Source organism: Dendrobates tinctorius, unplaced genomic scaffold (genome assembly GCF_039654945.1).
Source record: "Dendrobates tinctorius isolate UK_male_01 unplaced genomic scaffold, ASM3965494v1 ptg000075l, whole genome shotgun sequence".
Classification (NCBI taxonomy): Eukaryota; Metazoa; Chordata; class Amphibia; order Anura; family Dendrobatidae; genus Dendrobates; species Dendrobates tinctorius.
This window is the reverse complement of record NW_027361743.1, coordinates 19,484,752-19,499,863: the sequence shown is the minus strand read 5'-3', so window position 1 is coordinate 19,499,863 and position 15,112 is coordinate 19,484,752. Positions and strand designations below refer to the sequence as shown.

General features: G+C 41.8%; 1 protein-coding gene across 1 annotated transcript in view; it reads right to left on the bottom strand.

Moving 5' to 3' along the window:
• Positions 1–15,112, bottom strand: part of XPO4 (exportin 4) — a 175,300-nt gene that overhangs the window by 2,812 nt on the left and 157,376 nt on the right. Inside the window, exons 14-22 of the mRNA XM_073583047.1 lie at positions 13,099–13,258; positions 12,814–12,983; positions 10,880–11,054; positions 10,141–10,434; positions 9,238–9,418; positions 8,922–9,040; positions 7,886–8,016; positions 5,377–5,494; positions 5,202–5,294 (exon numbers count right to left, since the gene is read on the bottom strand). Coding sequence (XP_073439148.1) covers positions 5,202–5,294; positions 5,377–5,494; positions 7,886–8,016; positions 8,922–9,040; positions 9,238–9,418; positions 10,141–10,434; positions 10,880–11,054; positions 12,814–12,983; positions 13,099–13,258 — 1,441 coding nt within the window. The remainder of the gene's footprint in view (positions 1–5,201; positions 5,295–5,376; positions 5,495–7,885; positions 8,017–8,921; positions 9,041–9,237; positions 9,419–10,140; positions 10,435–10,879; positions 11,055–12,813; positions 12,984–13,098; positions 13,259–15,112) is intronic.

Here is a 15,112-nt window from a genome sequence, read left to right as displayed (position 1 = left end):
TTGGCTGGAATAGATAGCGGATGCCATGTCGCATTTGGAGAGCCCATGATGTGCCTAAACAGTGGAAACCCTCCGTAACTGACCATATTTTGGAATCTATACCCCTCAAGGAATTTATCTATATGTGTGATGAACATTGTGAACCCACAGGTGCTTAATGGAATTTGAACACATTGGACAGTGCAAATTAAAAATAGTTTTTTTCCCCTCCAAAAAATGTTGTCTTAGCCCCACATTTTTCATTTTCACAAAGGGTAGCAGAAGAAAATGGACCCCATAATTTGTTGTGCAATGTCTCCTTAGTCCAGGGTATCCTGTATGTGGTCTGATACTCTGTTTGGCACACGGCAGGGCGTGGAAGGGAAGAAGCGCCATTTCATTTTTGGAGTGCAAAATTGTCTGGAATAGATTGCAGACGCTGTGTTGCATTTGGAGAGCTGCCAAGGTCAAACAATATTAGAAGCTCTCACAAGTGACGCCATTTTGGAAAGTACACCCCTCAAGGAATTTATCTAAAAGGTGCGGTGAGCACCTTGAACCCGCAAATGAGTCCGAATTTTATAACATTGAGCCGTGAAAAGAAAAAAAAATTACATTTTTCCCACAAAAATGTTCCTTTAGCCCTAAACTTTTCATTTTCGCATGGGTAACAGGAGAAAAATGTGTTGCGCAATTTCTTCTGAATACAATACCCCCTATGTAGTGGAAGGCTAAGGTTTGGGCACATGGCAGAACTATTTAACGTTCGGAGCACAAAATTGGCTGGCATAGTTAGCAGCAGGGCTGTGGAGTCGGTAAGCCACAGTTGCGACTCCGACTCCTGGATTTTATCAGGCTCCGACTCCGGCTCCGACTCCTTCATAAATGACCAATTCATAACAACAAATTTACTGTTGTAAAATATTAAACATCGTGCTTATTCAGTTTCTCACCATCATATAAGTAATCAGACCACTTAGAGCAAAAACTACATTTATTAGAATACAATTAGAATATAGCAAATAACTTTTATAAACTATGAACAACCTCTCTACACTAACTTGTGTTGGTGGCAAAGCAGTAACCACTCGGGCAACATCTCTGACAATGTCAGAATACAGAGGAATCGCTTGTTGCACTGTTATTTTTGATGAACGGTCAAATTTCTCAATTTCTTTTAGTGCACATGAAAAATTCTGCTGAAATGTACTGGCTGTGTTCCTTGATGGGGGATGACTCTTCTTCTATGCGGGAACGCTTTGCACGGTCCTTGTGATCCAAATATTTTTCAAAATTAAATTCTTCATCAGTTGATGAGGGTGAAGATGTGGCAGGACGACCAAATTCTTCTGACTGTTCTGCAACCCTCCTGACTGCTCTGCAACCCTTTCATCATTACTGCCATTTCAAACAGAGCTTCTTTTCCTTTACTTAGCTGTTGATCATCTAGAAGAATCCGATGCATTGGGTCTACATAAACAGCTGCCAAAAGAATGTTATTTTGTAATAGTAGCTCCTCTCTCCGTTTCATTGATGTAGCAATGCCACTTGCAATTAACCCTCCTCTTTGGGACAGGCGAAACATCAGGTTCTTCCACTCCTTTAAGAAAATACCTGGAGTTAAGTCCTCTGCTTGTAATTTTTTAGTCACTGTAAATGGGTGCTCTAGCAATTTTTCCAGCTCAGTCACCTGATTCCACTGACTTTCATTTAGCGTCAGTTGAGGGTTAGCCATGTCTACAAGAAAGGTTTTCAGTTCAACCAAGCGCTGAATCATTAAGTAAGTACTGCCCCATCATGTGGCTTGATCAATAATTGCCCCTTTTCCAGCACGTCTCTTCAAAATTGAGTCAACTTTAGGGGTTCTGGCAACAGTAGCCAATTTTCTCACCTTGCCAATCAGTGCAGCAGCATGTCCTTCTTGCAGACTGTCTCTTATAGCCAGCTGTAGCGTATGCACAACGCAGCGCATGTGATGAATGAAAGAACATATTGACACAGTTTCAACAAGATCTAAACTATCATGTTGCTGTTCATCTGAAGCAACTTCAGTTTGCTCCTCAGTTACAATACTGTGTTCCTCTATTTCAAACATTTCTGTGTCTGTGGACCCAGAATGTTCTTCTGGTCACCATCATTACTCTCATTCATTAGCTTAATAGTACTTATCATATTTGAAGCATTGTCAGTTACGACAGAAAGAACTTGCTCTTTTTTAAGTTCATAGTCTTGCAGAACCTTTTCCACCAAGACCTGGAGAAACTCACTGGTGTGATGAGCTTTGGTGTCTTTTACTGCCAATGTCTTGGTAACTATTTCATTTTTGTCACAAACAAATCGGACATTGATGGCAAAATAGTTCACTCTGTGACGTGTGCAGGCATCCATTTTAAGAAACAGAAAGCGTCCCTTGAGAGTTTTTTTAAGTTCTTCCTTTTGTTTAAAAGCTTCTTCGATTACTAATTTTCTAATACTCTCTCTCTCCAGAGAAACACCAAGCTTGCGGGCCATTTCCCCATTCAGACACATAAAAGCTGGTCGTGAAAATAATGAAATAGGCACACTATCCTTTACAACAAGCTCTATGATCTGTTTTTTAAATGTATCTACTGTCATTGTCACAGTAACTGTGTCACTGACAAAATATCTTGCAACTGATGGCTGCAAAGTTCTCTGCTCCTTTGTTTGGCTGGAAGAGCTGGGCACTGGTTCATTGGTTTGGATGCAGTCTTTCTCATCCACTGCTTTCAGTACTTCTGGATGAAAGCGCTGTAAATGTCTCTTTAGATTAGAAGCTCTGGTAGGAGCATTTTTATCTTTGCCTGAATATGCACTCATCTTGGCTTCACAGCATTTGTTTTCGTCTGGATCATTTGTCATACACTGACAGACATAATGTTTTCTATCTTGAGTGATGGTGAAATGTTCAAATACAGCTGATTTAATGTGATGCTTCTTTGACATTCTCAGGTTTTTAATTCTGCATTCACAATCCAAATGACAATTGTTTTTCCTAAAAACAATTGTACAAAATTATTGCCAGGTCGTACAACTGATATAGTGGTCAGTAATACTGTTATTATTCCTCATGTACTCACAGTTAACTGATGCAAAGTTTGTTGAAAGGATAATACTTCTTACAGTCTTCCTCTTCTGAGTAGCAGGCAGCTGTGAGATGCTTGGAAGACGCACACCTAGTATGATCTAGTCTAGAGGAGGAGCTTTACTACTAAGAATTTGCAACACATTTTCACTTTCAGTTTCATACATTGTAAGTAGGGGGGTTGGGGCAGCATGAGGTTAACCAAGTATAAGATTAGATAAGGGCAGTGGAGAACAGTGACACACAAGAAGTAAGAAATGTCTCTATCTCCAGCAGAACTGCTTATCACTGTTGTTCATAGTTTGATAGAACATATATATTTGAGTAACATTTATAAAATTCATATGAAAGTTCAATTATGAAATATTAATACATTTTTTTTTTAAAGCTGGAGTCGGAGTCGGTACATTTCTACCGACTCCAACCAAAACTAACTCCGACCACGACTCCGACTCCACAGCCCTGGTTAGCAGACGCCATGTTGTGTTTGCAGAGCCCCTGATGTGCCTAAACAGTGGAAACCCCCCCACAAACGACCCCATTTAGAGAACTACGCCTCTTGAGGAATTCATCTAGGGGTGTAGTGAGTATTTTGAACCCTCAGGCGATTCACAGAATTGTATAATATTTGGTTGAGTAAATGAAAATTTATTTTTTCCATTACAATGTTCCTTTGGCCCCAAATTTTTAATTTTCAAAAGGGAAAATAGAAGAAATTGAGCAGTATAATATGTTACGCAATGTCTCCCGAATACAGCAATACCCCCATAAGTGGTGGAAGACTACTTTTCAAACGCAGTGCAAAGCTCAAAGAAAAGAGGGAAAGAAGAGTCGTATCGGAATGCAGATTTCCCTGGAATGGTTTGCTGGCACCATGTCACATTGGCAGAACCGCTGGGGTGTCAGGACAGCATGACCCCCCATAAGTGACCAAATTTTACAAACTACACCTCTTAATGAAATCATCTAGGGGTGCAGTGAGCATGCTGACACCATGTGTTTCACAAAATTTAATACCACTGGGCAGTGAAGGAAAAATAATTACAGTTTTACCACTAAAATGTTGTTTTAGCCCCAGATTTTACATTTTCTCAAGGGGAAATAGGTTAAAATTTCAGGATAATTTGTGACATAATTTCTCCTGAATGTGGCAGTACAGTACTGTTTGGCCACATGGTAAGACTCGGGAGGGACAGAGCGCTATTTGACTTCTCGAGCTCAGATTTTCCTAGAATAGTTTGTGGACTTCGTTTGCAGAGCCCCCAAGTACTGCAATGCGTGAGACCTGTCAGATTAAACTGGCAGAACATGTTAGACCCAGCCTGATCTGGAGAACTAATCAGCGATGGGCAGTGTGGGCACCGTCCCTGGCTGTTACAGCAGGAGCTCGGTAGTCAGCTGAGCCGAGCTCCCAGAGGTGATCATGTGGAGAAGTTCTGCGGTTTCAGCACCTCCCGCCGATCACGTTATGATTGGTCAAATTGCCTGACTGATCACAGTGATCAGAGGGCGGCGACTGCTCCAATTGGTGCCTGCATCTATAGCCGTGGAAGTCAGCTGTCTGTGACTGAGACGTCACCGTGTGTCACAGAACTGTCACAGCTTAAATTCATGTCATGATGCAGGAACTGATACCCGCTCATGACGTGCTATACTAGTCATTGGTTAAGGGGTTTTTCCAATACTTTTATATTGACGGTCTATCCTTAGGAAAGGTCTTCAATATCAAAATCGGTAAGGAGTCTGACAAGTGGCACCTCGTTACGATCAGCTGTTCCCAGTGGCAGCCGGATGTGATCACTTGCAAGGCAGAATAGCACAGCTCTGTCAGCTGTTCAGTGGCCGAGTACTACACATCCACCCCTATTGTAATGAATAGGACTGGATATGAGGTGCCCCTCTGTGGCCACTGTACAGCTGACTGAGCTATGCTGTTCAGCTCTGCAACTGATCACATCCGGCCGCCACCGGGAACAACAGATCTGATATTGATAACCGATCCAAGGGATAGACCATTACTATTAAAACACTGGACCACCCTGCCAATTAAAGGACCACTGTAAAGCAGTACAACGGGATACTAGAAGTATGAAGCAGTAGTAATTGGGGCTGATCTTACCTGGTTTAAGCAGACCAATGTGTAAAATGCTTCCCCTGCGGCCGTCGTCATTTCCGTGTTGTGTTTTTGTAAGACAAGCATGTCAAAGACCAGCTGTGGAGTGAATAAGAACCATGAAGCCATTGGTGATCACTTAAGGCAGACATTGAGTTAAAGAGGAAATTACAGTACCTACCTTCAGAAAGTGCCTTGTTGCTACCAGCAGTGGCGAGTCGGTGTCCTGCGCTTTCGCACACTGTTCTGCTAATGGGGTTAATGCTTCCAGGCAGAGCTGGGAAACCTCCGAGCTCATTCTTATTAGTACAGCTAAGGACATTAATGCAATAGAAAGCCAAGTGTCACATAAGACGTGGGACAGTGTGTGGTACTTCAAAGTTTGTGAACCCTTCAGAATTTTTTTTTAACATTTCTACATAAATTTGACTTAAACAAAAAAAAAAATAGATTTTCACAAAAGTCCTAAAAATAGATAAAGACAAATCAAATGATGGAGTAAAAAGTTTACTTTTTTATTGATGAAAATGATCCAATATCACATCTGAGAGTCGCAGATATAAGGAAAACGCTGAAGGGTTCACAAACTTTCAAGAACCACTGTATGCTGGATATGTACGGCACAATATTTAGCCCTCTGTAATAACCGGATGTTTGGGGAAATATGTTCCGTTTGTGATAATGAAATGAATACCTTGCCGACAAGTTAACGATCTGCTCTGCCGGCACAAGGTGTCGATGACTAAGGTCTGATATAGATGGCATAGTCACAAGCTCTATCTACATACCCAGCACAAAAGAGTGAAACTGCATAAAGATGTGAGAATGGAGGGAGCTTAAAATGCAACAAATTTCTAGGTTCACATGTTCGTTAGTGTGCATGCTTACACTCTCCAGTTTCCCAGTTTCTAATGGTTTTCATGGTCGAAGTCGACCTGCAGTACGGATTTGAGACCACCAGCATTCTTAAGTATTTTGCTGCACATATCATACAAGACATTTAGGTTGTGTTGCGGATTTTCTGCTGAAAATTTGCATGTGTGAATATAACTCAATGAGCCTCCAAAAGGTGGTTGGTGAAAGGTGTGATCACGTCGGTAGCACTTGACCTTACTGTTGACCCATCCTTCCTGGATACACCTTTAGGACTCATACTTATCTGCAAGGAAAACGGACAAATGCAATCTGATTAAAAAAAGAAAAAAATCGGATTGCACTCTGACCAATATTAATCTATGAGTCACTGCTCATCTACAATAAAAAATTGCAGCAAGCGATTGTCCTCGTATCTCAGATGAGATTCGCCAATGCAAATCAATGTGTGAGGAAAAAAGATCTCATGTCCACATCTAGATAGACAGATCTCATGTCCACATCTAGATAGACAGATCTCATGTCCACATCTAGATAGACAGATCTCATGTCCACATCTAGATAGACAGATCTCATGTCCACATCTAGATAGACAGATCTCATGTCCACATCTAAATAGACAGATCTCATGTCCACATCTAGATAGACAGATCTCATGTCCACATCTAGATAGACAGATCTCATGTCCACATCTAGATAGACAGATCTCATGTCCACATCTAGATAGACAGATCTCATGTCCACATCTAGATAGACAGATCTCATGTCCACATCTAAATAGACAGATCTCATGTCCACATCTAGATAGACAGATCTCATGTCCACATCTAGATAGACAGATCTCATGTCCACATCTAGATAGACAGATCTCATGTCCACATCTAGACAGACAGATCTCATGTCCACATCTAGATAGACAGATCTCATGTCCACATCTAGATAGACAGATCTCATGTCCACATCTAGATAGACAGATCTCATGTCCACATCTAGATAGACAGATCTCATGTCCACATCTAGATAGACAGATCTCATGTCCACATCTAGATAGACAGATCTCATGTCCACATCTAGATAGACAGATCTCATGTCCACATCTAGATAGACAGATCTCATGTCCACATCTAGATAGACAGATCTCATGTCCACATCTAGATAGACAGATCTCATGTCCACATCTAGATAGACAGATCTCATGTCCACATCTAGATAGACAGATCTCATGTCCACATCTAGATAGACAGATCTCATGTCCACATCTAGATAGACAGATCTCATGTCCACATCTAGATAGACAGATCTCATGTCCACATCTAGATAGACAGATCTCATGTCCACATCTAGATAGACAGATCTCATGTCCACATCTAGATAGACAGATCTCATGTCCACATCTAGATAGACAGATCTCATGTCCACATCTAGACAGATATCTATATCAAGGTGTGGCTATGAGCTCTATCTATATCTATCAATCGATATCTAGCTCTATCTATTTTGAAGAAAATGTCCTTGTAAAACTGTGTAAATTACATAGAGAATTGCTTTACGTAAAAGCTCTTGTTAAAGCTGCATTGCAATCGGATCACATTGGGATGTAAATTGGATGCTAGGTGTTCAAATCGGATTGTACTCGCATGAAAATCACATGACACTCGTTATTTTCTGGACCGAAATCTGTCCTCATTCATCACCTCCTCTGTGTCTGTGGTGTGTAGTATTGATTTTATATTCCTTTAAACAGGGTTCATATACATTTTGGTGCGGCATTGTACTGTAATGAGACGAGCTGCCTACTCAAGTCACCGAAAGGATACGAGGTCATCCCCAGCTCCAGAGAATACATGAGGCTCTTGAACAAATCTTCTGGAAGTTGTGGAATCTTCTCCGGGAAAATTTCACATATAAATGTGATCAGCTTGTAGTATTGATTACATAATGATGGGAACTGTGGGGAGATCAGAAATGTGTCACTGACACCATAAAGCACCTGTCTCAAGGATTTTTCCGATTCTAAACCACCACTATCCTGCTTACTCCGCTCCTTCCTAACGCATCTACCAGGTCTGTGTAGTCCTAAATAATGATCGGTTTATACCAGATTAAGGGCGGGTGCAGTTGACCGTGTATTCTCTCATCTTAGAAAATCATGTCACGCAAATGACCAGATCAGAGTTTCATCAGATTCTCTCAGATGAGAAGATTGAGAAAAACAGGTCTCCATCTTCTCCATTGTGTGAGGCTGCAGAAAATCGAACTTCGCTCAGATGTCATCCAATTGCTGTCCGATGTTTCTCACTGACTCATTGACTTGCATAGCGGATTGTGATCTGAATATCGGATCAAACTCGGCATGGAGCGATGTTTTTCTTGCAGTCTCTGCAGCACTAGGGGTAGTGTGGAGGACATCAATAATGCCCCTTCAGGCAAAATGACAACATGTGCAGACGCACTGTACCAGGGTGAGAGCCCAGCTAGAGATAAGTAATTAGCATGTGGCTCATGACCACTTGTTTTTGGCCAAGGAACCTTAAGGGTATGTGCACACGTTCAGAAACATCTGTTGCAAATACTTATGTGTAGGCACGAAAAAAGCTGCAAAAAAAATGAACCTCTTCATTAAAATGGGTGAAAAATACTGTAAAATTTAAACATGCTGCAGATCTGAAACTGCACGGATAAAATAAGCATTGTGTGTACGAGACTACAGAAATCGTCACTTTGCCAGGACAATAAAATGCTGCGTTTGGCATGTAACGTGTGAACATAGCCTGACTGTTTAGGACTACGCAGGCATGGTAGAAATGCTGGGAAAAGGCAGAGTAACGTAGTAAAGTAGTAAGAAACACAAACCTTTAGCAAGTCCTGGGACATTAGTGGCAGCACAATGTTGACGCCATATAAAACTACATCAGCTGCAGACACCGGCCTATTCCCTGCATGTCCTTGTTCATGGGGGCGGAAAACCTCATCTGAAAGTGAGGGAGAAAAAACAATTAGATTCCGATGTCCAGGCTGCCAACGTTACCTTTCTCTATAGCACACCAAGAAGTTTTGTGATGGACTGGGGGGGAACAATGATGAAATATTACAATAATAAGTGTCTCAATATACAGGAAAATACTAGTAATGCTGGAGGCGCGCGCCCTGGCGGTGGCCTTGGTCATACCTGTGTCACTGAAGTCAATGAACTCCTTAGACAGCAGATTGGTGAGAAGCTCCATGATAAGCAGGAGGTCCTGGTACTGATCCTCCTCCGCTGTTACGTCTATACGTTTCCTTCCCAGGTTGTTTTTGGAATAGACTTGAAGCAGGGTCAGGCAGGCTTCATATAGATTCATGGCTTTTGACTGAAAATTAATAAAGCCCCTAATAAAACTGATGATGGAGTCAAGCGTTCGACTACGGTCACAATCTATGCAGCCACTCAAATTTAAGCATGGTTACGAGTTACTCTTCAGACAATTATGTCCTAGAAACACCTGAACACCATTTTATTCCCTTTTTATTATGCAGGACACCATTTACAAGTCCGTAAAGGGGTTGTCCCATTTCAGTGAGTAATGGAAATTGAAATGAAGGGGGTCTTCTGAGCACCCTCGGTGTGGCCAAAGGCGTAGTGCACAGTTACGCCCTACTCAACGGGTCCATTCCATAACCTGTTGTTGTAGGCCAGATTAGGCCATCACCATAGTGTTTTATAACATGTCATTGGCATAGCCATACATCCTGAGAATTGGGCGATTTTATTTCTAGAGAAGGTGGCATGTGCACAGCTGACCACTGAAATTTATGGACATTAGGAAAAATGAGCAGATACTATACAGTGTCCCTGATTTCCATTCATTCAAGAGACTTGACCAGAAAACCATCCCAGCCTCAGGATTGTCGGCTCCAGCAGATAAATGTACTCCCCCCCCCCCCCCCCCCCAAAAAAAAAATATAAAATAATTCATCATGTTAAAATTGACAGTGAACTGCAGATTAGCTGATGACTCCAACATGACAACCATTCACGACCGTAACCGAGAAACTTGTCCCTGTACAGCCATCATGGGGCGCCGATGCTTACCTCTCCAAGGTAACAAATCTGTTTATGTGCAACTTCTACAAAAACTTCTATAATAAGGTTTACAGTCTCTGGGGTATTTTTATAAACTTCCATTAAACCAATGCAGTTAGTTAAAAAGTCCATAAGGAAATTGAAGAGGATGGCCACATTGTCTATCTGCGTGGCTTCTGCTATTCCGCACAGGGCTTCTAGCGTGGCCGTGATCTCCTGCTTCACCTCCTCCTCTTGGCAAATTTGCTGGAAGTTTTCTTGATTAATCACATTCAAGAACCTTTGTTGTAAAGGCTGCAAAACCTGTGACAGATAAAATCAGGGGGAAGCACAAGAGATATTTAATTACAACCATTAATTTTGATTTTACATATCCTGGGATTATTCTGAAATCTAAAAGGGTTTTTGTCCCATAATGAAAGTCAGGATTCAATCACAAGGAACCCGCTGATCACAAGCACAGAGATCCCATAGTTTTTATGGAAAAGGAGAGAAAAATCATACAAGAGCATTACTGCTCCATTCACACACTGGACTCCCTTTCTAGGTATGGGGGGGGGGTCTCAGTGGTCTTCACCCCAACCGATCGGATGCTTCTCTGTTCTGTGTAGACGCGAATCGGTTATTCTACTGCACTGCAAGATTATGAAAAACTTTTTCCCCATGTGCCCTTCATTAGTGCCTCAAATCTAAGAGAATTTGTACTTAACGGAGGAAAAGTATCAAGAAAGTACAGATCACATCTCACCTCAGTCCAGTATTGCTGCTTTGTCTCCGAGTCCATGTGAGCGAATCCTCCAAGTACCAGCGCCTTCATGAGAGTCCTCTGGACAGAGCTGGACAGGTAGTTTAGGGGAGGACTCCTCCGTGCAAATTGTTTGGCAAGATTCCACCAGTTTTCACACTGGATTACTAAATTGGCTCTATAAAACAAAGTCTCAATCAGGATCCAAGAAACTTCAAGGGGTTGTTCATGATTAGAAAAACATGGCCACGTCCCTACAAAAACAGAATCACACTGGTCCTTGGATTGTGTGTAATATAGATTTCTTTTCAAAGCCAATGTACTCAACATTTGGGCTTTGGCAATGTGAAGAAGGCTCGCTGCCAGGGCGGAAACACTGTGCACATGGGCCTTTAATAAATACAACTTTTCACTTTTTTAAGCAATTTGGAAGCTGTCGGTAACCTGCGCTGCTGGTACTGTATCCAATACAGGAGTCCAGTTCAAGAGAGGGTAACCGTGCGGTTTAACCCCTTAGTGATGGGGCCAATTTTTTAAATTCTGACCAATGTCACTTTATGTGGTCATAACTCTGGAACGCTTCAACAAATCCCATTGATTTTGAGATTTTTTTGTGACACATTATAATTTATGATAATGGTAAATTTAGGTTGATATGTTTTGTGTTTATTTATAAAAAATATCAGAAACTTGACAAAAATGTTAAAAAAAAAAATTGCAATTTTCAAACTTTGAACAATTATCCCTTTAATCCAGATAGTCATACCACACAAAAACATTAATAAATAACATTTCCCACATGTCTGCCTTACATCAGCGCTATTTTTTAAAATGCTAATTTATTTTGTTAGCCTTTTAAGGAGGTTTAAAAATGTAGTAGTAATTTTTCATTTTTTCAAGGAAAGTTACAAAATTTATTTTTTTGAGGGTCCTATCCAGGTTTGACATGACTTTGGGGGTCCTATATATTGGAAAACCCCAAACTTGATACCATTTTAAAAACTGCACCCCCTGACATATTGAAAACTGCTGTCAGGTAGTTTATTAACCCTTCAGGTGATTTTCAGGAATTAATGCAAAGTGGTATAGCCGGAATGAAAAAGTGTTTACCACCTAAATGTCGCTAACTTCTGAACCGACCGCTAGAGCCGGGAGACACTAAGGCCGCTATTTGGCCATGAACTGCTATGGCAAACATCGGGACCACAAAATCATGATCTCGGTGTGTCAATTAGATCAAAGCGCAAGCCCCCACAATTGATTAACCATTTATTTGATGTAGTCACTTTTGACAGCAGCAACTAAGGGGTTAAACAGATATGGACGGTGCCAACACTGATCGTTTGTGATAAAGCAAGTTAGCTATAGTGGACAGCCGACAGCTGCCGGACTGTCACCTGTATGGGGATGATATTCTCTTATATCTCAGGTCAGTAAAAAGACGTATTGGCTGTCATTGAGGGGTAAATCTTGATGCGATTCGAAGTATTCTTACTTCTTCAGAGCTGTATGGTTCTCCTGAAGGAGTAAGAATACTTTGAAACGCATCAAGATTAAACCGCCCGTGTTGCCCTCTCTCGATTTCTAAAGCTTTTATTTGATCTAATACCAGCAGCGCAGGTTATCTGCAACTTCCGAATTGCTTAAACACAATGTTGGATCTGCCAGCCTGTGGGGCTGCAGCAGCTGGGATCTTTGAAACGCTTTCAATGCTGTTTCTCATCCAGCCGCATCGGTGAGCAGTATCGCCTTTTTAACACCTTATTGTGCTTTTATGGTTTCCCCAGCCATTTCCAAACTTTCCGAACAAGTCCGTTTTATTAATTAACTTTCCATCAAATAATTATTCGGAAGCATCTTTACTTGAAATTCTCCCGTGTGCCATACCTCTGTTAGTCCTCCTGGAAATGTATGACTAATAACTGCAGATGACTTACCTCTCTCTCCTTTCTACCAGGGCTACTAATAGCTGTACAGTGTCATTAGCCAGCTCCTGCTCAGAGCTCCACACTGACAGATTGCTGATCACTTTTTCTAGTAGATAGCCGATGATCCACTGAGATCCTTCAGTGTCAGCACCAAACGCTGTAATTAACGGCATGCTGATCTACGAGACAAAGAGCGGAGAAATTATCAACACCGTCCATCACCGAGCCGAAAAACTCTGCAGCCGGCCGTGCACACAACCCGGCCGGTGCTGCTGCTGAGGTCTTAATACTTACCTGGTCGTACAATTTTTCGTCCACAAGTAGGTAAGTCTTTGCCCAACGTTTCAGAAACCAGACAATATCTTTCCCCATTTGGGGGCTTAGAAGATGGGTTAAATCTGCCCTCGTGGCACGAGACTCCACTTCTGAAGCTCTTAGGACTGCAGAGAGTAACCTGTAATAGAGAGATTAATGATTTATTGTCTAACAAATGGTCTCTTATAGGCTGCGTCATCAGAAAGGTTATCATTTTAATGTAAACCCTGCAATAAGTTTACAACAGAATAACCGGGGTCAGGCACAGTTATATATCATTTTATGGGCTCCCAGCTACTGAATCCCTCCTAATAATAAAGCAGACTATAGGCATGGCATCAAAAGGATTGATGCCGATAATGGGAGCGGGTTCTGTGCGGCAACTCGTAGGGTAATAAATAACTGAATGAACTGATACCATCGCGCTAAACAGCGAGAAAAAGAGGCATAGGAAGAAAAAAAAAATCAGTCTTTTTTCTATGCCTTTTTCTAGCTGTTTAGCGCAATAGTATCAGTTCACAAAGTAGCAAGTATTTGTGAAACAAAAGGGAAATGATAAATGGCTTTCTAAATATAAAACTGAAAATTGTGACATGCATTTGTATTCAGCACCCCCTCCACCACCCTGATACTTTGTAGGACTACCCATCGCTGCAATTACTGCTGCAAGCCCTTTGGGGTATCTCTCTACCAGTTTTGCACATCTAAGGAGGTGACACTTTTGCTCATTCCTTCTTAGCAAACTAGCTTTAGCTTCAATGAGTTCGGATGGAAGCGTCTGTGAACAGCAATTTCAAAGTTTTGACAGATTCCCAATGGGATTTAGGTCTGGACTGTGACTGGGCCATTCACACACAAATATGCTTTGATCTAAACCATCCATTGTAGCTCGGGAAATATGTTTAGGGTCATTGTCCTGCTGAAAGGTGACCTACAACCCAGTCTTGAGGCTTTTCAGCCTCTAAGATTATTTTCAAGCATTGCTCTTTATTTAGTTCATCCATTTTCCCATCAACTCTGACCAGTTTCTCTTTCCCTGCTGAGGAAACACATTCCCACAGCATGATGCTGCCACCACCATGTGTGACGGTGGGGATGGTGTTTTCAGGGTGATGTGCAGTGTTAGTTTTCTTACACACAGTTTTGCATTTAGTACAAAAAGATCTCATCTGATCAGAGAACACATTCCTAGTTGTGTTCCCTACATAGCTTTTCAAAACTGCAAGCAAGACTATGGCTTGTTTATAAAAAAATTACTTCCTTCTCGCCACTCTTCCATAAAAGGCCAGATTTGTGGAGTACATGACTAATAGATGCCCTGTGGGGGGATGCGGCCTGCAAGGAGAGGTTAGCCGACATGTATGGAGAAGCTCCTGCAATAATCCTTCATTTATCCGGATATCAAAGGCTGAATTTTGGTTCTATCTACTTTAAAGGTCTCCTGCAAGCTCTCTGCTCTTGTTGCGTGGACGAAAACCTGCACCATGACGCGCCAGAAGCCCAGAGCGGGACGTGAGGCTGGGCTCTCCAACATGGCGCTGCTGGAGCTGTGTGAAATTCAAAGAGTGACAGATGTTGCTGCACGCCTGTAGCACTTTGCCAGACTGGCTCATGAGGGACCAGGTACTACTTCTCCTGACCTGGAGGAACAGCCGGGGGACCCGGGAGCACATGTTGCAGAAGATGTTTCTAAGATGGCATCTTTGCTTTCAGCACTATCCATCCTGCTTCTCCTGAAAATCGCAGGTGTGCAGCTTGGACTCTGATCTGAGAGATGTGGAGGGTGAGTCTTTACATGTAGAATAAATTATCTGTGATGTTTTTGCACCAGTTTCACTCTGTAATACCACTCTGGCCTCCATGAATATGCCTATGGACAGTCTCAAAGATGAAGTGTCCCTGATAAAGTGTGACTTAAGAAGACTGAATGAGAGAATGAAAGCTGCTGAAGGCAGAGTGAGAACACCTGAAGACCAGATTCCTACCATCCAAA